At 44.2% G+C, this 27,975-nt stretch overlaps 1 protein-coding gene across 1 annotated transcript; it reads left to right on the top strand.

Annotated features, from left to right (window-relative positions):
- Positions 1-385: 385 nt before the first annotated feature.
- Positions 386-26,388, top strand: LOC127025818 (beta-galactosidase-1-like protein 2). The gene is made up of 20 exons (XM_050910942.1): positions 386-468; positions 3,317-3,376; positions 4,659-4,856; positions 5,459-5,527; positions 5,845-5,940; positions 7,509-7,617; positions 7,932-8,024; positions 10,915-10,996; positions 14,179-14,243; positions 16,525-16,609; positions 17,658-17,795; positions 18,470-18,550; positions 18,784-18,890; positions 19,296-19,442; positions 19,861-19,932; positions 20,884-20,962; positions 22,178-22,265; positions 24,112-24,226; positions 25,058-25,174; positions 25,652-26,388. The coding sequence occupies exons 1-20, from the start codon at positions 386-388 to the stop codon at positions 25,736-25,738; spliced, it is 1,971 nt and encodes a 656-aa protein (XP_050766899.1). The 3' UTR covers positions 25,739-26,388.
- Positions 26,389-27,975: the final 1,587 nt, after the last annotated feature.

The raw sequence follows: 27,975 nt of genomic DNA, 5'->3' as shown, positions 1-27,975 counted from the left end.
CTCAGCGAGACGGCGGTAACGGCCACCCGGCGGCGAGGAAGGGGTCTCGGCGCTGGCCCGGGGCGAGCACAGGGCCACTCCGACGCCGGGGTGTGTGTGTGGGGGTCCGCGGGGTCCGCGCCCCCCCCCGGCCCCGCTGCTGCCGAGCAGGCCCGGCCGGCCCCGCCGCCTCATGACTGGCACCAGCGCCGCCAGCCCGCAGCGCCGCGCGCCCTCGCCCCACCTTACGGGCGGGCGGGCGACGGCCAATCGGTGGCGCCGGAGGGGCCAGGGGGCGGAGCGCGGCGGCGGCGGCGGGGGCCGCGGCGGCGGGGCCGGCGGGCCGGGGCCGGGGCCGGGGCCGGGGCCGGGGCCGGGGCCGCGGCGGTGGCGGCGGTGGGCCGCCATGTGGCCGTGTGGCGGGCGGCGGCAGCGCCGGCTCGGGAGCGTCGCGCTCCTCATCTTCGTGCTGTGGCTGCTGCTGCGCAGGTGAGAGCCGGCACGCCCCCGGCGCGCCGCGGGGGTGGCGGGGGTCGCGCCCCGGTGGCGGGGAAGGGGACAGCGGGGCGGCGTGCGGGCTCCCCGGAGCGGCAGGGGTAGGGCGGGCAGCGGGCTTGCACGGCTGCCGGTGCCCCGCTGCGCTTCTGAGCGCAGGCCTGCCGCCGTGACTTGTGTTCGCTGTTGAGAGCAACGGGGCTTGAATGGAAATCGGGGGCTCTTTTTCCGGGGAAGACGGTAATTAACCTTGTGCTTCCCTCTCGCTGCCTGGAAAATTAATTTACGGAGACCCAGGCTCGATGCAATCAAAACATCTTGTGTTACCAGAATACATAGAGAAAGACAGCGCGCTGCTCCCCATCCATCACCGACAGAGAGTATTCCTCCCGCAGGACGGGAGCGTGGGAAGGACCGGAGGGAGTAATGCTACCTCCATGTAGAAGTGATTTTAAAGCTTTAAATAAATGTTACACGTAATATACACAACTTCTTGTCTTTCATAAAAAGTAACGGATAAGGAAAGACCGATTGCCAGTGCCATAAATCAGGTTCTACAGTAGGCTAATGCTGCCGACCTTGGCTCTCGTAAGGCTTTACATCATCGCCACTCTGACGGATGATGCACGCTTGCAAATCAATCGCTCCATCAGATCTAACCCATCTCTGAAGCTGCCACGGGTGTCTCCGACGTGCTCGCACCAGAGCGTTGTTTCGCTCTCACTCCAGCCTGTTCTGGGTCTGGTTCTTTCTGCTCTGCGTCCCCGTGAGGGAAGATGTGGTTATTTATTACCGCTCAGATCCTTTTTATAACCTGGATATTTTATAATGGGCTCTTAAATTCATAATAGGAAGTTACCCGATCCTCAAAGCTATAGAAAAGCTTTGATAAACCTTTGCATAATTAGAAGCAAAATTCTTTTACAGCTGGTCTTGGGTTTGTGCCACAGGCGTTCCTAGCAGAGGATTATTGCAAACCGATACCTGATAAAAGCACCGACGTCTGTCTCCCATAAGAGTGTATCTATAAAACACCGTATCCATTGGTACCCAGTGTTTTTCTCCGTGGCCCAGGTCACCTGAGAATAAACTGCACTACAGAACGCAGCGATCATTATCCCAGCCATGTTCAGTGTGCACCTGGGGCTTGTTCGACCGACATAGGACCTCAGTTGCCGCAAGACAGCGAGGTGTGAGTGAAGGCAACTCAAAGCTTTCACTTTCCCCTGGCCAGAGGAAGCCCGGAATAAACAGCAAAGCCCTCTGAGGCAGGTCTGAGTAGGGTTTATGGATTAACTGTAAAGTCCCTTGTCCTCTGAAGCGCGTCCTTTAGTATTGGCAAAGCAAGCTCATGGTCTCCATGCTTTTTCCCCTGTTTTGACTTTCTTTTTCTTTTCCGTTAGCTTTTTCTCCCAACTGTTCTGGGTATGTAGTAGACCAATACCAAAGCTAAATCTCTTATCTCATGCAGAGAGGACTTCAGCTGGGTTTTTGTTTTACAGGCATGAATGCCTTAGCATAGCTGCCTGGGTTAGCAGTTAACTGCCTTTCCTGTTCCGCTTGGAGTGTTTTGCACTTCAACTTACGTCTTACAAAGACAGATCGTTTCGTTAAGGACTAACTTGTCCAACCCAATTTCAAAGCTGCTGTTCTAGGAGAACTTGGTAATCTAATGCTATTTTTTTGGCAAAAAAAGACTTCCCTGAAGCAGGGAGGAAACGGCTACAGAGGGACAAAGTAGGCCAGTAACCCTTAGCAAAGACAAAAAAAGATTCTTTGCAACCTGTGCTGCCATTATAGAAGTGAGGAAAAAATCCACTGGGAGCTATACATTGCTCTCAAGAGGAAGCACAGAGCCCAGGTGGGCTTTGAGCTGTGGAAATCCCGCTCAGGGTAACAGGATGAAGCTCTGCTGAGTCACAGACGTTTTTTTCAGAAGTCACTTGAACAGATCCAAGTGAGGGATGTGGGTTTCAGGATATCCAGGATAATATGTTGAAAATATTGGGGGCCTGGAAGCTTCCTACCAGTCCTTCTTGGTAAGAAAGAACACTGGAGCCAGTGAGTTTTAAGGTAGGAAGCTTGATGGAAACTTGCCAACTAAGTTATGCCCAGGATTAAGAAGATGAGCTTAAGTGATTTGTTTATTTTTACCTGGCTATGTATGCTTCCTGAGTACAGCCTTCATTCTGGCACCAGTGGCAGTTAGCGGTAGTGTTGTGTGCAGGGGTAATTTGGGGCTTTACCTAGCTCAGAAACAGATTGGAAACTTAAGTTTTTTCCAACTTAATCTTTAAAAATTGGAGCTTTGCATCTCCAGAGTCCTTTGAGCTTTCCGCTTCAGGTTTGCCACCAAGCAATAGAAGTAGATATAGACGCTGTTTTGGGATCTGATTTGCAGAAGTTGCAATCTGTGCAAGACGTAGTTCTAGCAGAATAGAGGGGCAGGTAGCCATAGGATATCCTGTGTGTGGATTGAGAACCACCTCCCCTGCTGGTAAAATTCAGTGTCATTCCTTGGGAGCAATGCTGCCGTTTCCTAGCCTCACGTCATCATTCTCTGGCTGTACCTAGTTTCTTGTGTAGATGAGCAGTTTTGATCCTGTTCCTATTCAGGCAGTCACCCTTTAAATATGGCAGTTAGGTATTCCGTGCTTATTTCTCCTACTTTGAGCTGTGCTACCTTCATAAAAGCTCTGTTATTACTGCACCACATTCTGAATGGGATACGTTACTATCTCCTTGCTCAGCACTATTTTTTTGTAAATGGTTTGACAATAAATGCACGCAAGTGCTCCTTGACTGAAGGCAGTGAATGTCTAATCTAGACTTCCTTTTCCAGGTATTACCCATGCCTGCTGCCGGTTGTTTCAGAGCCCTGTGAGAATGCTGTGCTACACAGGTACCCTCTGTGCTTGTCAGCCAGCCCGTGCAGTATCCTGGAAGTCTTAGATTTAGTTCCTTTGTAGTCTCCTTGTCTTGTGTCGGAGGACAGGTAATCGCTGCAGACTCCTGGTTAACAATCCCTGTAAGCCACGAGTTCTGAGGAGTCCTCACCCTCTGCTAATACTCGCTCTACACGTAGTCTAGAAAACAGCCGGAGGCTTAGGTATTTCCTTCTTCTCCGAATGTGACATTTCTCTCAAATGTGTGGGTCACTCTTGCTTTCTTGAGACAAGAATTCATCCCTCGCATCTGGCTGTGATAATGTCTCAGGGGAACAAGCTGCTATTGTCTAACTCTTGTGTATTCAGAGTTGTGGAACTGGGATGGTCTGATGGAGGCAGTGTAACCGCTTTGGATCTGGACTAGTTGATAACATGTTTTCTTGGTTCAGCCAAAATGAACTGGGGAGCCATGTAAGGCAATAGGAAGTAGTTTCTTGCATGCAGGAACCAACCTGAATGGAGCTGTGATAGCATGAGTACTCAGGCTGGTAAGTGCTGTGGAACCTGGTATCTCCTTTGCTCTGGTTCTTTTGGCAAATAACGTATTAAGGACTTAATATAAGCAGTGATCCGGGCAGAGGTAAGTTTGTGATGACAGCTGACTTAGTCTTTCCTGAGTGATGAATATAATCCAGGGGATTTCTTTAAATTAAGGAAAAGGTTCTCCGTTCACAGTGAACAGGTGAAGGTTCTTTATTTTTTCCATGCATGGAGTTGGAAGGTATCAGAGACCACAAGACATTCGGGGTAGCAATACTGAAATGCAGCCGCTGCTGGAGCGAGGATCTGGAAATCAGCCAGCGTATGTCGTCCTACTGCAAAACAGGGAGATCTTATATTCCATAAGTTATGAAAGTGTTTGCTAGTATCAAGTGAAAATGTGCCCATCTTGTATTTTCAGCAAGGTGGTTTCATGATCTCTGCCTGCGTAGTGCTACATTTCAGTTGTAGAGTATGGCAGAGTGGCTTGGGGCATTCAGGATGGAAGCTACTAGCGAAATGAATATTCAAATACACATCTTGGGCAGATCTTCCATCTGTTTTATAGTCTTATGAAAAATCTATATGCTCTATATGACAAAGAGCATGGTTTACTTAAGAAGTAGGAAGGTCAGAGCTCATCCTGCCAGGTAGGGTGAAATGAGCAGCTTCTCTTAGGGGGACAGATTTCTTTACAATGAGCACAGATTTCTTTACTAGAGACTGGATGCTCATATGTCTCTCTTCCTCTTCTAGGTTTAACTGGAGTGAGCTGATCCCGCTGCGGTTATGGGGGAGGACCCTAGGCTTGCAGACAGAAAACTCTCAGTTCCTCCTGGAAGGCATGCCTTTCCGCATATTTGGAGGTTCAATGCACTATTTCCGAGTCCCCAGGGAATACTGGGAAGACCGCATGCTTAAGATGAAAGCATGTGGCTTAAACACCCTCACGACGTAAGTGTCCTCACTCCCTAGGCTCTGTCATGTGTACCTCACGGCCTCTCCCCTCTTCCATAGTAGTTGGTGGGACTTTGTCGTTAATTCCAGTGGGCCATAACAATGTCTTTCTGTACTTGTTATTACGAGAAAAGACACAGAAAAGAGTAATGGGGACTCAGGTTTTCTTTAACCATCACACACTGCAGTATCCTCAAATACCGACTGGAACAGACGTCTGTCAGACGTACTGGGAAAGTGCCTTCTTAATGCTGACCCGATGAGGCAGGGTCAGGCTCTGAAATGGCCATTCATCACAGCTGTGATTTAGAAATCACTCTAGTTTGGAGAATGAAAGATATACCTAGAGAGATACCACATTTGACAGTCTTGAGAAACTCAGCTATTGCAGAGTACAGGGAAAGAGTGCAATAAAGTAAGGACTTGTCAGAAAAATGAAAGAAAGGCACAAATAACATGTAAACAGACACTTGTGTACATGCAGTAATCTCTGGATCTGTTACTGACTAACAAAGGGAGTGCATAGTTTTTTTCTGTGATTCACAAATGCAATGCCCTCTTCAGCTCTTCACCTCCACCACCCTAACTCTGCATTTCAGGTATGTGCCGTGGAACCTTCATGAACAAGAAAGAGGGAAGTTTGACTTCAGTCGAAACCTGGATCTAGAGTATGTGGTACAGACAGCTCTATTATTAAATACTCCTGTTTTGAGGGGAGGGTGTGCGTGGCGGTTCTGGATGAAGATGTCATTTCCAGCTTCTGAAGCGAAGCCCGTACCTTGATCAGGCAATGGAGACTCTCATTCCTTCCCCTGCTTTCTGGAGTCCTGGGAACTTACAGGTTTAGTATCAATCCAGTATAGTTGCTTCATCAAGCAATTCTCTTCTGGTTCTGGTACCTAAATTTCATGGTGATTGGTGTATTAGGAGTGCATGGAGTAGGGATTCTGCAGTCAGACAATAATTACGCTGTCTGGATCTCTAGGGCCTTCCTTTCACTGGCAGCTAAAAATGGACTGTGGGTGATTCTGCGTCCTGGGCCTTATATCTGCTCTGAATGGGACCTTGGTGGTCTGCCCAGGTAAGTGTGTAAATAGCTCAGCTGAGGCAAGTGTTTGGGACTGTGGAAAAAAAACCCCAAAGCCCCTGATCAAAGAGTTGAGCCTCCTTCAAAGATTTAGAATGGCAGGCTGTTAGATGGGAATATTTATTTTCTGTGTCCCCAAAGCAGGTGAATACTCGTTATGTTATTGAGCTCTCCTAAGCAGTACAGATAGTAAGCCTGGAACCAGAATTTTTTTTGAGTGGTTATTCTTTAAAATAATAACAACTGTGTTATGGCATAATGGTTACAGCAACAAAATAGAATTGGGGAAACCCATCTTCTATTGCTGTTGCAACTTGACTGTATAATATGAATAGTAGTATTTGCAGCTTGATGTAAGGATTTGCTTCATCTCAGGTCCATTTTAAAAGTCCTACTAGAACATATGTATTATATGGCTGGCAGTAATAAAGACCCATAACTCTTCCAACCTCCTGTTGTATTTTCTCCTAAAGCACACAGCTTGCTGGTAAGAGGCTTTGAGAGCCGAGTTGAGTACGTCAGCATTGAGACTTGCCTGGTTACTAGATCCCAGTGGAACCAGTGCCAGGTTACATACCAGTTGTTTTCCTTACCTTCACAGAGCATAAACCTCAGTGGAGACACAAAATTTGGGGATTATTTCTTTTAATCTTTTCATTTTTCAGAATGCCCTGCCTTTGGCATCAGAGAGTTCAGGTGCAGAACTGCGAAGGTGTGTCAGGGACTTACTCACGAGAGCATGGCTACTTGTGACCAGAGGCAGTACCTAGCTCTACATCAGATTATGAGACGTGCATATATTTTCAGTTGTTGCCACATCACCCATGTATTTTTTTATCAGACAGATAGAAGATTCTGATAAAGAGCAACAGTACTGTTCTCATTTAACAGATAAAGAGGCGATGATTTTGTAAGCCCACTGAGCTGCATATAGCATACAGGAGTTGAGTCTTCCAGACCTCTGGAAGCACTATTAGTTAATGCCTCCTTTTGCAGAGACAAGGAAGGTACAAGCTCACTCTGCTTAAATTGTTATAGCACTACATTGTTCTGCTCTTAAACAAATTGCCCCTTTCTGCGTTAACCCCAAACCAGCGAACTAAGTCTTGTAAACCAGCAGTGGAAACCATGGGAACAATTACCAGAAGCTTTGTTTTGAGCGATGATTGGGGTTTTATGAGGGAGCACTTGGTTGTAGAGTGCCCTTGGGGATGCAGGGAATTCCAGAGTAACCTTTAGAGTGGTAAGTTTAGCCCTTGAAATCTTATTGGGAAAGTTAATCAAATGAGCTGAGGCCCAAAATACAGGACAAAAAGAAGGGGAACAGCTTGGCAATTGCAGTCTGGACTCATTTAAAAGCGTGAGTGGTAGATAGCCTCACATGGTGTCATTCACTGACTCACGATGCTGTCCGTAGCTGCACTGCAGGCTTAGCCAAGTGACACAGAAAGATCAATGATTCCTGCCCAAGATGTGACTTCATGTCGGTGGGTGGTGTTACCTCTGGCAGCCGTGACTGGACGGGAGACTCTAATAGATTCTGTGTGCTGCTTTTCTCACAGCTGGCTGCTGCAAGACCCAGAGATGCAACTGAGGACAACGTACAAGGGCTTCATAGAAGCTGTGGATGCGTATTTTGATCATCTAATGCCTATTGTTGTCCCTCTTCAGGCAAGTACAATCCATTACCCTCTCTGTCCACAAGTGGGGACTGTCTGCACAGATGAGTGTGAGCTGTGTGTAATGGCAGCAGGTTGAAGCAACAAATCTACCAGCTTCGCTTTAGGAACCAGTATGGACTGCAGTTGTCTGCGTCAGCTCTCCGGATCTAGCCATTTGGTTATGCATAGACTTTGGGAGGATGAGAGGGTGGACTTGAGTCCGTCTGAGACTCGTGCATCTTTCCTGCAAGCCAGTGCCACTGTGATTTCGGTCCCTCTGATTAGAAATCACGATGAACAACTTCTCCCTTTTTCTCCCAACAGTACAAGAAAGGAGGTCCCATCATTGCAGTGCAAGTGGAGAATGAATATGGTTCCTACGCCAAAGACCCAAACTACATGACCTATGTTAAAATGGTAATGTTGGCACATTTACTTGTTTCTATGGTGAATCTCTCTCATAAACCACCTTCCTTAGAGTATTTTCTTTCTTCTGAATAACTTTTGAGCATGGCTTCAGAAACCCTGGAAAGCGTCAGTGCATAATCCAGCTGTATTTCCCTTGATGTTTCTTCCTGGAGTGGAAGAGATGGCGTATGACCCTCTCAATACTGATAAGCCTGTGTTCTTATGTCTTCCAGAGAAGAGGGTGATAGGGAAATGGGGCAATATCTGTAATACATAGCTGGCCTTGAAGAAGCTGTCTCCTGCTGGTCCTGTTTTGCTTCTCTTAGACGACATTAGAGAAAGGTTTCTCTTTGTTGACTTGCCTGGGAGGAAGGTTTATGTGAACAAGCCACCAGGACACTCCTAAACTTGTGTAATCTGGAGCTCAGCATCAGGCAGGTTAATTTGCCTAATGCCTCCCTTACCGTTGTCAAACGGAGACTAGACTGTGCCGCGGCTGCTGCCCCTGACATGAATGATGAAGAGCTGCCCAGTGCTCGAGGAGGCCAGGTTATCCTGGTGGATCTAACACCTGTTCATTTGCCCCCAGTACAATTGCAAGGCAGACAGTTAACAAGATCTGCAGTATGTCTTACAAGGTTCGTTGTTTAATTTCTTCTCACTGAATGCTTAAAAGTGTTGCTGCACCTGAGAGAGGTCACCCATCCAGTGGTGTGTGTGTGCTATAAATCGTATGTTCCCTGCTCTTCTGCTACAGGATTATCAGATCCTTCTGAAACCCTTTGGGTGCCCCAGCTTTGCCCTGAGCACCCTGAGGTTAGCTCTGGCTCAGGTTGTCCTATTGCTCAAGGTATACAGAGGCTCTTCAACAAAATAAATCACGTGGCAGGAGTCCTAATCTGCTTAGAGTGGTGCCTGCTCCTGCACTAACTCCATCTCGTGGAGTGATTTAACATTGCTTAGAAGGTTAAATATGAAGTGTACATATGAACAAGTTAAAGAGTTAATGGCCAATCTGAACTGCTAATGTCAAAATTGTCTGTTATATCTACATAGTTTCCCTCCCTGTGTCCCACCAGTGGCATGCATATAAGCAAGTGGCTTTCAGAGCCCTAAACGAATGGGGCATAGAGACTCTGTTGTGTCTGAACAGCGTGCTTGCTTTTCCATATCTCAGTGACGAAAGAGCTTGTGATGTTTCACAGACTTGTCAGAACAGATTTCCTTGCCAGGCCTGTGGGTGTATTTCTGCAGTGCTGTTTTGTCATATTCTGGTATTGTGTGCAACTTACATCTGAGGAAGTATATTATAGTGGTTAAAGATGAAAATGTGGGAAAGCAGGATTTGCAGGGCTTCTTTTTTGCTTGGAGTGTGTTCTAATGTGAGGTGGAGCTCCTAGTCTTTGTTCTGGTTTGGCGCTTGAGCTTTGAATGTGGCAAGTTGATTAATTCACATCTCCATCTAGCATATATGCCAATGTTGCAATCTTCCTGGAATTAATATACCCATTAAGAAAACCCCCACAACTCACACAAAACCTGAAATCCCTGTCCTTAGCTCACTCTTTTGGGTGCAGTGCCTTTGCCTTCCAAAACGTGAAGGCCATGAAAGGGTGTATTGACACCTCCCTCCCCACACAGGCCGTGAGCTGGGATTAGCTGAGCACACACCTGTCTCTGCCTCAGACCCTGTTTCTATTCCTGGTTTCTCTGCCGCACCCTGAAATCCTCTAATGCATTTCAATGTGTGGCAGCTCTCTGCCGTTTCTCCATTTTGCACTTATATTCAAAACAAGGGGAAGAAACTTAGCATTAATGCAGTGCTCAAAGAATTACCTCAATAACATTTGTTAGAAATTCCGGTTCCCTCAGTAGCTGAATTTTGTCAGATACCAGCATCTGTTCAGGTATCGATTTAGTGATGATAGGTTGATAAACTAACCAGGTTGTCTTAACTCTGAATTGGGTTTGTCTTTAAACTCTGCGTTGTAATGCTTCTCTAATGTAGACTGTGTGTAATGCTCAAGTCTACTCTTTGTGCACAGGGTGTGCAGGCACGTGCAATACACAAAGGCTTCTTTAGACACACAGCAGACATTAACTAGTTGGTGCACGTGACACAGGTAACTCCTGTGTGAGCTGATGTGTCTTTATCACCATTTTACAGTTAGTAATTTAGAATTAAGAGACTGAAGGCTTGTTTTCAAAGCTCCTTGAAGCTGAAGGAGTGACTTCCAATGCAGGTACAGTGAAAAGGGGTTAATTTGCAACTAGGATTTCCTAATCTCTCCTGCAAACATCAGCCACTGTTCTGTAAAAAAAGACCTGTAAGAGAGCAATCCTAATGGGAAGAACCTTGTGTGTGCATATGCATTTTAAAAACCTTAGAGTGCCATTTCATACAGTGGTGCGATATTGAAGAACCAGTAAATTCATTCAGACTTGACTATTCAAGAACATAGGTAGTCCTGTGATGGCATTCACTGGCAAACCAGCTATTTTTTCCTTTCAGCTTCCATTGTTAGACAGTCAGACAGGGTGAGCTGCTTTTCTTTTTCTTCTTCCACCTGAAGCCCTCTTTTGATGGAAAGCAGCGAAGCTATTTATTAAACTGATCTCAGAAGAAGAAGATAAAATCCTGAAGTTTGATGCATCAGTGAGAAACCAACCCAGCTTTCTAAAACAAAATAAGATTTTTCAGTTGTCTTTAAGCTGGAAAAAGTAGGCAGGGAAGCTTCAGGAGGAATGGGAGATGTCACAGGAATAGTATTTCTTGCCAAGCCACTACCAGTTTCAAGCTATCCCCAGAGAAGGTGATAATGTCCTTTAATGCTTTAATATCCTGACAAATACTAAACTCAGGCTGTTAACACAATGGCTTTTCCTCTTTTTAATTTAGGCCCTGTTAAACAGAGGGATTGTGGAACTGTTAATGACCTCGGACAACAAGAACGGGTTGTCATTTGGCTTAGTGGAAGGAGGTATGTGCTTGTATGAGAGCAAGGTAAGACTGTGTTCTTTGTCTGGGGCAGCTGATAAAACGTAGCCTCTGAATGAGAGCAGTACGCTTCATTCACTAAGCTGCACCCATTAACTGTATTCTGTTTGTGGTAGGAGCTTCAGCCACAGAGGAGGGACGCCCTTAGCTGGATGGTATAAACACAGAATAAACCCAGTCCCTTCCTAGAAAGGTTTAGCATGGTTTTTTCAACATAAGGTGTAACACAGTCATAGCAGGATTGCTCCAAGGGGAGGCAGCCTCTCTGCTTTCAAGGACATTAAGTGTGTGCAGACTAAATACCTTGCTGCCTTCTGTCTAGTATTGGGCATCTGTACTTCCCAATGAGGTTAGTCAAGAGATTTCTTCATGTTGTTTCCACCAGATTAAAAGGCTGAAAATACTACTTCTTATTGCTTCATTTGTATATATATTAAACAAGTACCTCGGCGATTACTAATAGTAATAACTTATTCTTAACATATCTGTTTTGCAATTGAAAAGAGAAGAAGAAAGTCCATCAAAACCTTGATTCTGAAATCTAACATTCTGTAAGTTTAGCAGTGGTTCGCAGGGCAGCCCTGTCTTCTCAGCGAGCTTCATCTGGGGTGTGCAGCCTTTGGTAGGTAGGTAAAGGAGGGTATCAGATGTGCATAATGCAAAACGATGTCCATATTCCCTTTCCCTTTTAAAAAATGTTATTCTATTAAGTGTTTAAAAATGCTGCTTAGCACCCCTCCTGCTTTTCACTGTGAAGAAATGGAGGTACAGCTGTTTGAGTTTCACTGTGCCCTAAATCTGACTGTTTGGGGCATAGTGTGATACTGATTTTCAGATTTCCAGATCCAGTTCAGCTGAGATTTACTATGTACTTGGCCTCTGATCAGTCCTGTGTTTCTGCCAGTTGCCTGCCTGAGTAGTAATTGCTTCCCTGAATGAAGTGTTTGCAGGGTGCAGTCTTTGAGCGCTCCTGTCATCACTCAGTCGTAAATGCTGTTAATTTTCTAATCTCAGGCATGGAGATGATTAAAGGGAAAGACTTTTCCCTCCTCTTTTTTCCTCCTCTTGTTTTTATATGACAGTATGAGAGGGACGAATTCAGTAACTCTGAAGTCTATGGGCCTTCACCAGTATGGTGGTCTTCTCAATTGTATTTTTTTGGTGTGCAGCAGTTTTCAGCCTTGACCACATAGAGTCACTCTCTCCCTGCCAGCAAGCTGACATGCAGAAGGGCTGGTGTGGAAATGCCTGTCTAGCCCTCACCATCTTCTGTGGGAGTGTTTACTGCCTCAGAGCTCGTCCTTGTTTGGAGTTATCTTTTCCAGCATGTTGCATGCTGAGAGCTCTTTGATACCAATTTGCCTCTTAGATGTCATAACAATCTGCTCATTAAAGTCAACATGTCAAGTAATCAGATGCGTGGAATAACTAGGGCTCAAAGCAGTATAGCAGCAAGGTGGTTATGAAAGTGCTAAAGGAGGGAGAACAAAATCCACTGTAGAAATGCATAAGAAAATAGAGACAAGACTCCATACTGGAGTTGAAAATCAGTGCAGTGATTCTGTGATTTTGTTTATTCTGTTCATCAGTGGTGTACCGTTTTCTTTCCAAGGAGCATTTGTAGGCTCCCGTTAATGCCAGGAGCAGTCAGTGTGGTGCTCTGTGGAGAAGACTGTTGTAGAAGGACCTGAGACTACAGCATCGTAGCCCTTATTCAGTGGTTGCAGCACATTTTCAGGGGATGAGGAGGAAAGCTTTTGTTGTTGTGGGTCCCTTCATGCTCATAGGTATAGTGGGATGTCCCATGCTGTACGGAAAATATCTCGGTCAGTCTCAGAGTACCTGCGCAGCTCATGCAATCCTTCTCCCTTCACGGGCACAGTCAGTGGCAAGAATCCTAAGGCGGGTGGCTCTAATCTGACCTGGTACAGCCCTTCTGGGAGCTGATGGGTGACAAAATAAAACCTCCGGATTCCCTCCAGACCATGACTGAAGCACCATGGTGGAAAGCTGTGTGTATGTGAAAACCACCTACTGTGGAAAGGATGAATAAGGCTTTGGGGAGTGGTTCTCCACACCTTTACACCATTTTCAATGGTGTGCTGTTAATCTGCATGAAGAGCAGAACTGGGCATGTTCACCTTCAGGATTGCCAACTAATGTATTACATCAATGCTAAATCCACGTTTTATTTTATTCTCCCACCATGTTTGCCTGTGCCAAATTCTTCAGCTCAGCGCACTACATAGGTCAGCCTATTAAAATCAAGGTATAAATAGTGAAAAGTGAGCTTTTGCTTCTGTAAATATTCTCTTTGAAGTGCTACTGTCTGACACAACTGGGGCTGGATTTGATACCAGCTCTCTTGTAAGAAGTCAATTTTTAATACAGAATCATATCATTGCTCCTGCATTTTCAAAGTTTCTTGGGAGAAACACCATCAGTGTGACCGAAGGCTAGAAAAGTATGAAAATGGTTCAAACACGTACCAGGGGCTGGGACACTGATACCAGATTAGTGTCTTCTAATGCATCAGCTCTTGCAGACAGGTCTTCCCACTCCAGTGCCTGAAGATCATGCAGCGACTTTTGCTATACATGCAGCACACACAAACTCGTTGCCGGTTCCCACATGCTGCACAGGGCAGAAGCACAGATAAGTCTTCCAATTACAATTTCTATCTGGTTCACTTGTGCTGTGGTTTCTCTCACCCACCCCCACAGACATGACAAGCTGTAAGATATTGCCTGGGTAGCGATTCCTGCAGCTAAAGCCTGGGAGATCAGTGTGGCATCCAGATATGACTGTCTAATAATAAGTTTGCCTTTATGTGGTGCCTTTTATCTGAGGATCTCCAAGTGCTTTACAGCCTCTAATTAAAGCTTGTGACACCCCATGAGCTGCTCTGATGCTCTCTCTTTCTACTATCTCTGAACGTTAGAGCTAAAAAGATGGCCTGCAAGTATTCCACTGTGTGCTGCGGTCCAGTTAGATTCTGCATACTAAGTGAAGACTTTGATGGGAAATTTCCGAGGAGGTTGTATTGGTGGTTCAGAAGATGTTCCAGTTCCCCCTGAGCTTGTGCTGGGCTGATGCCTAAGGAGGTGGTCCCCTAGGCATTTTGTACATGTCTAAATTAATAAAAACTTTTTCTTTTCCCAATAGCACTGGCCACTGTTAACTTTCAGAAACTGGAACCCGGGCTACTGAAATATCTCGACACAGTACAGGTAAGATGCAAAAAAACTTTTTCATCTAGATTTTCCTGGACAGCATTAGAAATGAAGCATCAATAGTCTGTTTTGGTTTTGTGTGTTCGTTTGGGGCTTTTTTTGAACAAATGTTTGGGCTTCCTTCTCATTAGGCCAAATCCTTCTGGAATCAGTGAAAATACAAAGTAATCATAAGATGATTTCTCTGGAAAGTGAAGGAGGTTTTAAGTATGCTGTTATCCAGCATCTTCTTAAAGGCTTTCCATTCAGCTGTGCCCTGTGGCCTGTGTTTAGCTGTTAGGGGTTAGATTTCTTCACACGTTCAAGCGTTGATACCCAGTAGCATCCTACTTTGCAATTGTCAGACCTCGCTCTTGAAGTTCAGTCGTCTTTTTCCCAAACTCTTTTACCCTGATGCTGTGGATGCTGTCAAGAGCATGTTTGAAAACTGTAGTCTTCAAATGCTGGCTGCTGATCTGCTGCAGTTCTTTGAGGGTACACTGTGATGGGTGTTTCAGTCATCTCCAATACCTCATATTCAGTGTAGATATGTGAAGTTGTATTAATGGCATGCTGTGCAGAAGAGAGTATTGGCTCCACTCCATTGGCATTTAGTCCTATTTCTGCTAGGACCTGCAGCAGAACCGATCAGAGGAACACTTTGATTTCAGATACGCTTCCGCAGTAACTTCACAAAACACCTTCCACACAGCGCAGTCCCAGGTTCTTCCTGCCTTCTCCGCAGCCCAGCCTACCTGGCATTTAACAGTGCTCGCTGCAGAAAAGCATTCAAATTAGCGTGTCGCTTGAGCGTCTTTAACACCCTGTGCTGTCAGAGATGTGAATCAAGGGTAGGGAATTGCCTAATGAACACTTGATGCAAAAACCATCTTGATTATGTGATGAGGGAATAGTGAGGGAATAACAGGTTTTGGTTTTTAGTGACAAGTTCTCTCTCCCTTTGCATCCTCTGTCCTCTTCTTTCCCTGTTGATCTGCTTGTTCAAAATGCCAGCCTGGAAAGATGTGAACAACTGACATGTGCCCCAGGCCTTGATCAATTCTCTTCTGATCTCTTCCCTTGGCTTTTGCCTGGACTGTGAAAGGAAACCTTGCTGCTGGCATGCTGAAAGTTGAATCCTACCACTTTAATTTGGTTTTTGGTCTTGTACAGGCAAAAGAGGCTCTGCTGCATGTGCTTTCACCTTCTTTAGGTCTTACAAAATTCCCCAAACCCTGCAAATGAACAGAAGGCGGCACCTTCCCCACCAACTGAATACACAAATGCAATATGGCTTAAAAAAAGCAGCTCCTCCTTTGCCACACTTAATAATTACAAGATAGGAAGCCTGTCATTCATATTTGTAAGGATTATGAAGCTATGTTATCTTTTCCTTGTTATTATCTCTCATTCCAGAGGGTGATAAAACTCCTTCTTTGACTAGTTTACTGGGGATGGATTGATTATATGTATTTCCAAGAGCTGGTCTGAACCTGGAACAATTAGATTATTACAGGCACCCGCAGTTGTTTTCTCCTAATGAAACACGAGTTTCTTTAATGCCACTTACCTTGGCCATTTCATGTGGTATCAGATGAAGCCCCTATCAAATAAAGGGCAAAATTGCCTTGACTTGAAATAAATACCATGAGGAGTGAGTGCCAGCCAGGCTGAGCACATGTTGTCCTGTCCGGTGTGATGGGGCCGGGTGGAATTCTACGGGAGCTAAGGGCGCTGGCAAGTGGTGACAAATGGGAAGCAATTGCTCTGTGTGCAGAGCCTTTTTAATGAAGACCTAATTCCTGCAAAGGCTAATTCTTCCCTGCCAACACCATATGCGGCATTAAAAAGGCATTAAGCCGCTAAGGTCTGCAGTTCCTACCTTGGCAAGCATGGGCTGCAGTGCACCTGCAAACTCGCAGCTGGCAGTGGCGTAGCTGATAAGCAGACATTTATAAATGTGTATTTCTAGCAGAAGCTAAACAGTGCTGCAGCTCTACCAAACAACAACATCCAGAACTGTTTGGTATCGCCTGATTGTGTGCCGTGGTTTTTGCTTTGTGCCTAGCAGAGTACTTCTCTGCTTTGCTTGCCAGTTCTGGGCATTGCTGGCCCACAGCATCTTGTTCCTCACTTGTTCAGAGCTCCTTAGCTGCTTTTTTTTATGCCAACTTGAGAGGCAAACACTCTTGTAAACCATGTCACCAAACTGCATTTGAACAACACTTCTCTAGAAGACAGGGATGAGTGCAAGACTGCCCTGTCTCCATTTGAACTCTTTGGTTTTGTTTTGGTACAGAGAGATCAGCCAAAGATGGTGATGGAGTATTGGACCGGATGGTTTGATAACTGGGGAGGCCCTCACTATGTCTTTGATGCAGACGGTGAGCACCATATACTGTTCTTCTAGATAGGGGGGTTTATTGCTCGGCAAACAGTCACGGAAAAATGACATACAACATTTTCAAATTTCCTTTCCTGCTGTAACCTTTGCTTAGTGTGAGTCTTTGTAAATGAATAATCTCTCAGTGAGTGGGTCACATTGCTGTGCCTTGGATTTTCTTTAGTAGTGTTAGTAAACAGCAGCTCTTTTTAAAAAAAAAAAATAATCTCTTTTTATTTCTCGAAGAGGGACTCTATGGGGTGTGCAGAGAGCCAAACATCTTAAGATATTAGTGTCAATGTGTCCTAAGGCCTCGTGCTACTCTAGGTTGATTTTAAAAATGCAGCCCAGTGATTTAAATCATCTGTTCCACCTCCTGAGCTAATCTAAATCCTGTGAAGACTTTATTTGTATTTTGTAAAAATGTCACAAGTTTTGTGAAACCTCCATCATAATGGCATTAGTTGTCTAGTGAATAAACACTCCTCATTAAGAAAGGATTATTTTACCTTTTGTGGGAATATGGTGAACTTCAGCCTCTTGCAAGTATAGCACCTTCTGAAAAGTATCAGGTTTTTTCTCATTTAAAAGCTCATTAGGAAGGAACACTAGTACTAAAAAAAAACCCAACAACCCCAGAACCTCCAGGGCATCTAAAGTACAGTGAAAAAAGAGCTATTTTAATGACTCTCTCATCCTCCTGCAGTTGTCTTTGTAACTGGGTCATTAGTGTGTTGAGTTTAGGAGTCTGATTGAGTAGTCCTTACAACTCTTCTGCTTAAAAGCAAAATTCCTGCTCAAGTACAGGAGCTTTACCCTTTTTCACCTATAGGAGAGGTATATTTGAATGTATTAATATGTCCCGATATGTCAGTAGACGTGCTACCCTTACTGAGGGCAAAATACAAATCACAATACAAATCACTGTAATTACACAGGCGTGACTGACTGACAAGGACCAGAATGTTTGTGTCTACTTTGAATTACTGGAAGAGTGTTAGCCTAGCTTCTTGGTCTGTGGCCTTCCTGGCACTGCCCTTCCTTTACAGAAATGGTGAATACTGTAGCAAGCATCCTCAAATTAGGAGCATCCATCAATCTCTACATGTTTCACGGAGGCACCAACTTTGGCTTCATGAACGGTGCTTTGGAGGCTGATGAATACAAGTCAGATGTCACCAGTTATGGTGAGTTTTCTTTCACTGCCTTGCCTGTGCACCTATTGGGAGAGTGCAGCTCAGACTACCCTTTGGGCTAGTTACAGTTGACAGAAGCATTGAGAAATGATCAGTACGACCACTCTGTCATGGAGAGATGAGTTGGAACATAGCTCAGAAGCAAATGCCTGTCTAAAAGGGGGCTTACATTAGTGTTTCCTATTTCCAGACCCATTCCAGGATGTGGAGGATCCCCTCATTCTGAACTGGGAATAGAAGTCACAGATGATGACTTTGCTTCATGTTATCTCCATGCTGGCTCTTCTTTCTAGGGAAAGATGGTGATCCAAGATACAGTTCTGTTTTTTAACTTTACCAACTCAAATTGTACCGTAAAGCTCTTTTCAGCCCAACAGCCCTTTGTTAAAATTGTTAATTCTTGACTTTATCCTGTGTGAAATTCTGCATACATGCAAATTAGATCTCTGAAAGTATGTTGCTCCTCGGTGAGTGGCTCTTCTCCAAATTAAGCAACTCTATGGTTGTCTAGCTACATTCACACAGATAAAAGTGTACAGGTTTCCATAATATAGACACTGCCAAGAAAATTGTGTCTTGGGCTTTTACTTCTTTGATGACAGTGTAGATGAAGGCTGTCCCAGAGCTGCTGTATGTTTTTTAAAACATATGTGCTTCTTTTTCAGATTACGACGCTGTGCTGACAGAGGCTGGAGACTATACATCCAAATTTTTCAAGCTCCGACAACTCTTCAGCATGATCATTGGTAATTATAAATCCAAGAACCAAAATACTGTTCTACCTACAGTGTTAAATCAGAGACTTGTATAACCTGGCCCTTCTGCTGGAGCCCTGTGACTCTGGTTGGTTGCCTGGCTGGGTGCTTTTTCCACAAGATGGGAGGGAGGACCAAAGGAGGTCTGGAGGAGCCTTAAATCTGTGTTGGCTTTTTGCATCTGAAATAGTTGTTCCATCTTTCTCTTTCTTTTTGCATCACAGGCCAGCCTCTTCCTCTCCCTCCCATGATTGAAAGCAAGGCATCATATGGTGCAATCCTGTTGCATCAATATATCTCTCTCTGGGATGCGTTACCATCTCTTTTACAGGTAGTACTACCAATTTTAATGCATCTCAGTACTAGAAGGCATCACCTCTTAGGTGGAAAAGGCGATTAGTGCACTGGCTTGTTATCCCATGAGGATAAGGTTGAGGAATGTTTTGTCAAGGATATGCAAAGGAGGCAAATCTTTGATCTCACCTTTTTTACTGCTGCTTCTGTTCTCTTGGAGTTCCAGTTTTGCAAGTCCTTGGCTCCCTTTTCTAGTACCTTGTCTTCATTGCTGTAGCTTTCATAGTCATAAGGTAAATCAGGTTGGAACAGACCTCTGGAGGCTTACAGGGTAAATGTAACCTGTGGCAGAGTGGAACACCTATCTTAAATGAATTGCCTCTGTGTGGCCTGTCGATGCTGAGAGGCCACTTCTGCCATTAAATTTGTTTCTCCTTTGCAGCCCATTAAGTCAGAGTTTCCTATTAACATGGAGAATCTGCATCTAAACGATAGCAGTGGGCAGTCGTATGGATATGTGCTGTACGAGACTGTCATATTTGGTGGTGGACATCTGCATTCAAGGGATCATGTCCGTGACCGAGCACAGGTAAGGAGCAGAGGGCAACTGTGACTAACTTCAGTCAGATGTAAATGCTTTGGTGTTGGCAGCTAGGCAGGAAATGCGTCAACAGTGAAGGAAAATGTGAAGTTCTAGATTAGAAGTGTGATTCACTCTTTTCCGTTCTCAGCTAAGCCCCAACCCTTATCATCTGTAAATCAGCTTGAGGTTCCAGTCTACTAAAACTTATAATATCTTTAAACATCAGAATATTGAATGTTCTGAGAAATGTTGTGATTTTTTTTTCCCCACCTAGACTGAATCAGTGACACAGTTAGGGATGCTGAGTTCTAGTTTCAAGTAGAGACAATTTCCTCCCCAAATACAACTTCAGTACCCTATGCAACACATGATTATAGAATAATTGATGAGAAGTTGCTCTCCTCTCTTGTGCTCTGTTCTGCAGGTGTTTGTTAACACCATGTATGTTGGTGAGCTGGACTACAACACAGTGGAGCTCTCCCTTCCTGAAGGACAGGTAACTACTTGGAGATTGCTCACAGCAATAGTATGTGGGTAACAGAACCAAGACCGCTAAAGAGGCATAGCTCTCAAGAAGGCACCCCCCACCTAATCCATTTAACTAGCTGGCACGGTAGCCTGACACAGGGAACAGTTGTTATACCCTAATTAGATACTACTTCACTAGTGAAATAGAGTGTGATTTCACTGCCAAGTTACTATTTGTGATTGAGAAGTAGTTTTTTGAACACTTTTCCATGGAGAAAATTCAAGTCATTGTAGTCCTTGCTGCACAAAATTTGCCAGCCTTCCTGCCACAGCCACAACTGTAGACATCGAGTACCGGTACCCTGTTTGTGCAGATTAAGTCTGTGTAGGCTTCATCTTCCTTAGCACAAAGCAGGTTTTAAGGGGGGGTTCGGAGCTTTTGCACCTTTTGAGTCTCAAATGAAATGAGGGGGAATGTCTCTCTTTAGCTCTGAGTGTAGCCTTACCCTGGCAGAAGTTGGCAGTAAGACTAGTATATTGATTGAATGCATGTCAACAGCGCTGTGCATGGCTCCTAGGAGTAGGTGAGTGGGTGGATATACTAGTTGTTCTTATGACTTGTGGGAGAGCTATATGACATAAGCCTGTACTATGTCAAACTCCATTTCTGGCTCTGTGGGCGATATCAAAATGGTACTTAAAAATTCAGCAGAAAAAAAAAAGAAAACTTTTATGAAAAGGCTGAGGAGTTCCTCAGTGGCATAACTATTTGCAGTAGCTGAAAGATATGGGGACACTGTTCTGTCACATAATCCAGAACTTTAAACAGATAAATTGCAACTGCCAAATGTATTGGTGCCACCTCCCCTCTTAAACAGCTCTACTGACCTCTGTTAACCAAGCATTATGGCTGATACAGCACATGCTGCGCACTGGTCCAGCTGATGCTCTTCCTTCTGTGGTTTTTTTTTTTTTACAGGGATTCAGGCAGCTAAGGCTCTTGGTAGAGAACCGCGGTCGCGTCAATTATGGCCTGGCATTGAACGAACAGAGGAAAGGTAAGTTGAGTTCTTTGTTCTCAAACTGTCCTCTGAGTTTAAACACTGTAGAACTGTCTTTCTTGTGTGCTTTACACAGAACCAAACTGAAGACCCAATACAGCTATCATAGTGCTAGCCAAGACTACCATCTGGGAGTCGGTGGGAAATGGTATGACGGAGGGAACTTGTTAAAAAACACAGTTCATCACCCCCTGTCTGCAGTGATCGTAGATGAAAAGTTCTGGCTGCTTGATGGCTTGCGTTAAGGCTTCTTATTTTATAGGGGTACCACTAAACCCAAGGCCATCAATGAATCTTACTCTGCTCTAGATTTGCTAGGTGATGTTAGGGTACCCTTTCTCTTGCTCTGTGAGCATGTTACTTCACAGGGAGAGAAGGAAAATAGCTTTTTTAATCTGTGTTTTCCCCTGGGGGTTTGATATTGGAGGATCACAACATTTAAAAACTCATACAATATCAGGAGGAATGAATTGCATCCTGTTGAGCAGAATTTACTAAAATGTTCAAGTCTATCACACACAATTGTGGAGCTGGGAGAGGTCAAAACCCCAGGATTCTATTTTAGTGGGGAACTGTATGCAAAAACTATACAAAATAGACTAATGGAGTTAGGCACGTGACTGCACTAATTTTATTTTACTGCAGAAGAGGTGCATAAAGCCTCTGCGCTGCTTAGGCAGTCTCAACTGCAGTCCTGTAATTAGGAGGCTGGATTAGGACCCAGGCTTTGCCTGCTACATGGAGAATAACTTTATCTAACAAGAGAGTGCTAAAGCTAAATTACTTATTAAGGTGTCTTAAGATCCTTGGATGAAAAGCACTGGATCAGCACTGGACGTTAGTGCTTGCCCATGTTATATTTTGCTGTGCCTATTAGAGAAGTAACTGATCTACTGCTTTAAAAAAATCTATACATGGACCGCTAACTAAAAAACAACAATAACAAGACCCCAGCTGCTGCATGTGCCAACAATGTTTTCTGCTTGGAGGGTGTTTAACGGCTTGGTGAGTTGAAGCAAAGGAGAGAGTTGAGAGGCCAAAGTCTAGTAATGTTCCCCACTCAATCTGGATGAGCAATGGGGACCATATGGACTCTAATTCCATTGCAGAATGTGGCTGCTTTCCATCTCCTGCTGTTCCTCGCATTCAAATAGGAAAATCTATCAGCTTTAGCTGTTTTTCAACTCTTCATTACCCCCATTGCTCTTGCAGGCTTAATTGGTGATGTCTTCTTGAATAAAACCCCCTTGAGGAACTTCAAGATTTACAGTTTGGAGATGAAACCGGGCTTCATGAAAAGGTTTGTGGGATTTAAAATTTTTTTCTTCCTCATTTGAAACCAACTGTTTACCAGCAGTACAAAATCTAATAGGTAGCAGTTAAATGTATCAGAAAGGCAACACAAGGTAAAAGTAGGTAGGTGGATTTTTGCGCTGATAAGTTGCTTGCTGATACCTTTGCCCAAAATAGCGCAGAAAATGCTGCCACTTTACCCATACCATTATTTAGGGGTGAAATGTATTCCCACTGTGCAGGATTTAAAGACTTTCTCCCAGCCTGTACAGCAGGTTTAGATTGGGTAGGTAAAAGCATGGCTTACCCAAAGGGGTGGGTCCCCACACACCCACATGTTGGAGAAGTTTGTGTCTTTCTTGAAATTAGCAATATGGCTGATATATTTAGTAATTGAAACTCGCAAGGGACGGATTAATTCTAGGAAGCTACTAATAGTACATTAACAAGTCCAGATGGCTTCCTCTCTTTCAAGTTATTTTGCTTTAATTCAAGAGAGACTGAAAAAGAAATCTAGCAGGGGTAAGTCAAGGAGCCTCTGTTAGTAGATACAGAAAACCTTAGCAAACGTTAAGGCAACAGATGCCCTATGGACTCTGGCCACAATCCAGAGAGACTGTTTTCAGTTATGTTGTTAATACCAGGAGGTAACATGTGTGCATCCCCCAAGATGTCACAGCTCCCATTTTGTGTAGGAAGAAGAGAGAGGCCATGTTAAACTGAAATGGCTTTTAAAGAAAAAAAATCTACATTTTGAAATTTCTAAGGACAATCTTAACAGGTGCTGGGGGGCTACTTGAAGGATTCTTATTGATGGGGTAACTTGCATAACCTTTGACTGCAGGGTTTTAGAAGAATGTTTCCAGTGAGGAACATTAAAACAAGTGAACTGCCATGCCCAAACAAAAGCAAGATTAGTCAACACTACCATCGGTTACTGGCAATTTACCAGTAGCAATGAAACACAATCAGCTTACAGTCACTGCGTAGGAGGATGGAGCGCATGGTATTGCGAAAGGAATTGTCGTAGGCTTTTAGTTGAATAATTCAGTAGCAGTCAAGCTGCACTGGATCAATAACTTCCCTGAATCCAAGAGATGCAGTTCGTAAGGGTCAGAAGGAACATGTTCTGACAGAAGCTCAAGGCTTCTGTGGGACTTCTACAGTCCTTATTTTCTCTTCTGTTTGTCCCCTGCTCCCAAATTGTTGCCACAGGTAAGAAATAATGCCAGATTGCCCCTAATTACTGCAAACTTGCAAGGATGTTTTTCCTATCCTTCCTCGATAGGAACATGGGCAGGAATGTCTGTTTTGAATCCTACCAATTCTGCAGGTTTTCCTTCAGCCTGTGCAAGCCACATGCATTTAAAGCTTGCACTGTGGCACTGTCGTATCTGAAGGAGGATGGGCACTTCAGCAGCCAACATGAAGCAGAGTTTTTTACGTTGCTATAAAGTATTAAAGATGGTGATAGCCCCCTATATCCTTTTCTTGTACCAGAGATTGGCCTATGAGTGATGCGGCAAGCATAGGATAATGAAGACTGAGACATGTACCACCAGTACACTTAAGTGAAGGGGAGAGATCAGCTAGGTGCTTGCCTTGAATGTTTACAGGAGATAAACACTTCATCCCTTTGCAGCATGAAGAATATTACCTTTAGGCCTTACCACTAGAAAGCAACTGCTTGACATTTCAGGCATGCAAGGAAATAGCAACCTTGTTGTAACAACATCCATTCGCCATTGTAAGCAGCGGTTTGGAATGATCTTGAGAGCAGTGTTGTGTCTCTCAGTGCTGCCTGGTGCTTCCCTGCTGTGTTTGGTTCTCTTACATTTGTCATTCTCTTACAGCTTACGACATACTGCTGGATGGAGTGCAGTCCCAGATTACTTTGTTGGTCCAGCTTTTTTTCGCGGAAGGCTTTGGATAGAGCATCAGCCACAGGACACTTTCTTGAAGCTACAGGCAAGTCCTGTTTTTTTTCTTGGAGAAAGAGAATTATTTTGAGAGTACAGAAGTCTTCTCAAGCTGGCAGGTAATTCTGTTCAGTCTGTAGTGGTCCTGATGAGAAAACATGTGCAATACTGACCCTGCAAAGCCACTAATGAACAGTTAGTCTTTTTTTAGTGACATACAAATGCTATTTCTTTTCTAGTTGCAGAGGAGTAATGGGCACAAAAAATAGAGGAGGCACTAGTTTTATCCCTGCCTCCTCAATATGATATGGAAAGAGTCACTTCTTTGTCGACATGGCATGAGAGTTAGCGTTCACATCTTCCTTCTGTGGAAGATCGCTGCTCTTGCATAGAACTTAAGATGAGATATTAAGTATTACTAAACTTCCTCCTCCGATTTCACTCCCTTAGAGTCAAGGTTCATGCCAATCATTATTGTACTGCTCACTTTTCCATTTACGCTTTGTTGTAAATGATGCTAGTCAGTAGCAACACAGTATTTCCGTCACCTGGGAAACAGGTGAGGGGAGACACTCTGTGCTTGGGAAGAAATAAAGATATGTCTGTTCAAAAGGATGAAGTTCCCTGTACAAGTATGAATCATGAATTGCACATTTTTGAAAGCTTTATCCTTTTAATTAGTACATTAAGGATAACGCCTGTTCAACAGGGCTTACCGAAATGTTCATGGCTTCAGGGAGTTGCACAGGGAAAGCAAGCAGAAAACCTGCAGAAAGTGGCCTGAGAGAATGCAAGTGTGAAAGTAGACTTCGTTTCCTGTGGGGATGCTAACTAGGCAATACAGCTGCATCAGTAATTCTGTGTACTGTCTTGATTCTAGGGCTGGGAAAAAGGAGTTGTGTTTGTCAATGGTCAGAACCTGGGCCGCTACTGGAAAATTGGACCTCAGGAAACACTCTACCTTCCTGGCCCCTGGTTATGGAAAGGGAGCAATGAGGTGAGAGGCTTTGGTGGGATTTCTCTTTGCTTGTTTGTATTATTAAAGATCCTGCCCTAAGTCATGTCCCAACGAGCTAGACATATACAGTGTATTAATTACCTATCTCTAGCTGAAAACCAGTGCAATAGAGAGGAAGGAGACTGTTATCTCCTAAGATCTGTGAAAATTAGGGAAGGTGCTGCTCTAAAGCTGACTGTGGCTCTGACAACCATTAAGACATGACGAGGATGGCAGTTAAACTTCAAAGCACTGCATCAAGTTCAAAATCAAGACAAACCTGATTTGATGCTGGTTCATTTTCTGCATCATGTGGTGCTGAAGAAGAATCACAGTTACTGTTCAGACTCATATTGATTGATCTCTTTAAGTGACGCTTCCTTCCCCTGCTGTGATCGTATGCCTTTTCCTCCTAAAAATATTTAAAGTAACTCAGCCTTTGTATGAAGGAGCTTTATATATCCCTCTCTTCTGCAGATTGTCATTTTTGAAGAACGCACTGCAGGACGGATAATACAATCTGTCGACATACCTTATTTAGGAAGGACCCAGTACGTGGACTGATGAGAGCTTCTTTCCCATGTTTGGTTCATCTTGACTATTCCTGGTTGCATGTCTGGGGACGCGATGGCCCAGGCACTTGGGCATGTTAATTTCCACTAGACCCAGGTAAAGGATTTGCTCTTTGGCAGTAAGTTCAGAAGAGAGAATGGGCCCCGAAGGAACCAGAGTCCACTGTTTCATAGATGGATGCGGAAGCTCGTCTCCCTGCACTACTGAGGACCCACAGCTTGGATGGCTGCGCATGATGTTACGGACCGTCTGGTGAATGTGGGGGAGTAAAAAGGTGCTGGCGGCAGGGGGGAGAGAGAGAGGGAGAGAGAGAGAGAGAAAGAACTGAAGCCATCTGAACTGAAAGCTGAGCTCAGCTCTTCAGTGACTTTAAAAATGTGTTATTACTGGCCTCCTCATTTTTATAATTAGATAGGGAGAAAATAGTTGGTGAACATGTGAGTAACCAGGTGTGGAAAACCATTTTGTTGTGCTTCCAGGCAGAGTTTAGCAACTCACTCTGCAAAGAGGCCATTACTTGTTCACTTGTTGGAAGCCAAGTTGGTTGTCAAATGACTTTAATTCGAGCTTTTTTCCCACTAAGTTTTACTATGGAGGTTGTCTCTCTCTCAAAAAGGAAAAAAAAGTTTTAAAAAGTGAAATGTGTGTTGTCCTCTATCAAATACATCATTATGTTTCAGGCCAGGCAGGAATCAGAACTTCCAAGGAGGAGGTGCAGGAGGAGAAAAGGACAAGTTAGTCTGCCAGTCATCCCTCCACCCCTGCTCTCACTGTGAAGCACCTAAAGATGAAATTCCCCCTTGTAAAATGAGCAGGGATGAGATTTTGGTTGGGATAGAAGTAAAGAGGCTGCATACATAGTTGCAAATGGGAGAGCACTTCCGTACTTTCTAGTTAAACCTGCTGTGAAATCTTGGGATCGTGGGTCCTGTTTTCTTTTTGTCTCTCAAAACAGAAACACAGGATTTAGGAAAATATGACATGTTTTTTTAACTCACCAGCTCCGCAGTCACTGAGGAGCTGCCATCTCTTTAGGGAGAGGAAGAGATCAAATTCAAGCTGCAAATCTGTTCATAATCTCCAAGAAGTCGCTCAGCCCCTGCTTTCTGTTCCAGTAACCAGAGGATTCAGGCTATGAAAGAAACACCAAACATGTGCACTGTCTCTGATAATGGAGTTGCGGGGCTCTTAGAAACCATAATTTTATTTAACAAATTTAAATACAGTTTGTTTAAAACTGAGAACAGACAGTGCAGCTGTCCATCCTGGCCAGAGCTGGTCTTACTGAACATACGTATCTCTGCTCCCGAGGACCACGGTAGCCTCTGTGCAAGTTGGAAGGGCCCAGGCTCATGTGACCAACTTTGAGGAGAGTGGAGCATATATGCAGGGTTGTGTTCAGGACTCGATCCTTTGCATTTTTCTGAAAGTTATTTCCTTCCAAGGACAGAAGGCTGCAACCCAGCAGGGACTGGAATTAAGATTAGTGAAAGAAAACATGCAGCTAGGAGAGGACATCAGTTGGAAACTATTTAAATGGTATGAAAACTTTGTAGTCCTTTAAAAATGTCTCTTTCCACTCTAGGGTTTGCAGACTGAAATGAACTTGGAAGGCTAGTACGATAACAAAATAAATCTGCTTGAGTGCAGAGAGCTACTGTTTTAATACAAGATAACAATACCCGTTCCCATAGAGCAGCCAGTGGCCAGCAGCATCAAATGCTTTCTATCCAAGTAGCGCTTCAGCCAATGCATCTAAAGGAACATTTTTGTAAAGGCTACGTAGCAAGGCTTCTGTGACTGGGAACTAAAGAATGCAACTTTTCCCCAATGGTTTTGATATACAGTGGGAGAAAATAACTTACAAAAAAATATTTTTTTTTAAATATTAGGAAATACACAATGTCATTAGTCCAAGGGAAGACTTCTGCACTGTGAAGCTAACAATCAAATCTATAGCATTTTAATAGTTCTATGTGTTAGGGCTAAAAATAACCAAGTCTATTTCCAGGATTACATTTTCCCTCGATTCAAAGGTAAAATTGTGCTTCAGACCTTTTTGAAAGAATTGGGACAGTAGGGGTTGATCAAAGGTTTGACAACAACTATGAAGGGGGAGGTAAGTTTTGGGGTTTTTTTAAAGGGGCTGGAGGTGGGGAGAAGGGGTATGTTGTACCTCAATTTCTTCCTCAGCAAGTTTGTCAATCTCAAATAGAGAGTCAACCAAG

This window comes from Gymnogyps californianus, chromosome 25 (genome assembly GCF_018139145.2).
Source record: "Gymnogyps californianus isolate 813 chromosome 25, ASM1813914v2, whole genome shotgun sequence".
Taxonomy (NCBI): Eukaryota; Metazoa; Chordata; class Aves; order Accipitriformes; family Cathartidae; genus Gymnogyps; species Gymnogyps californianus.
Note: the sequence above shows the minus strand (reverse complement) of the source record. Positions and strands in the feature narration are given on the sequence as shown.

Bases quoted from the DNA above. Each gene is read 5' to 3' on its own strand.
- LOC127025818 (XM_050910942.1), top strand. From the start codon at position 386: ATGTGGCCGTGTGGCGGGCGGCGGCAGCGCCGGCTCGGGAGCGTCGCG. The intron at 10,997-14,178 runs GTATGTGCTTGT...TTTTCCCAATAG, and splicing joins ATTTGGCTTAGTGGAAGGAG to CACTGGCCACTGTTAACTTT. The intron at 20,963-22,177 runs GTAAGTTGAGTT...TTGCTCTTGCAG, and splicing joins ATTGAACGAACAGAGGAAAG to GCTTAATTGGTGATGTCTTC.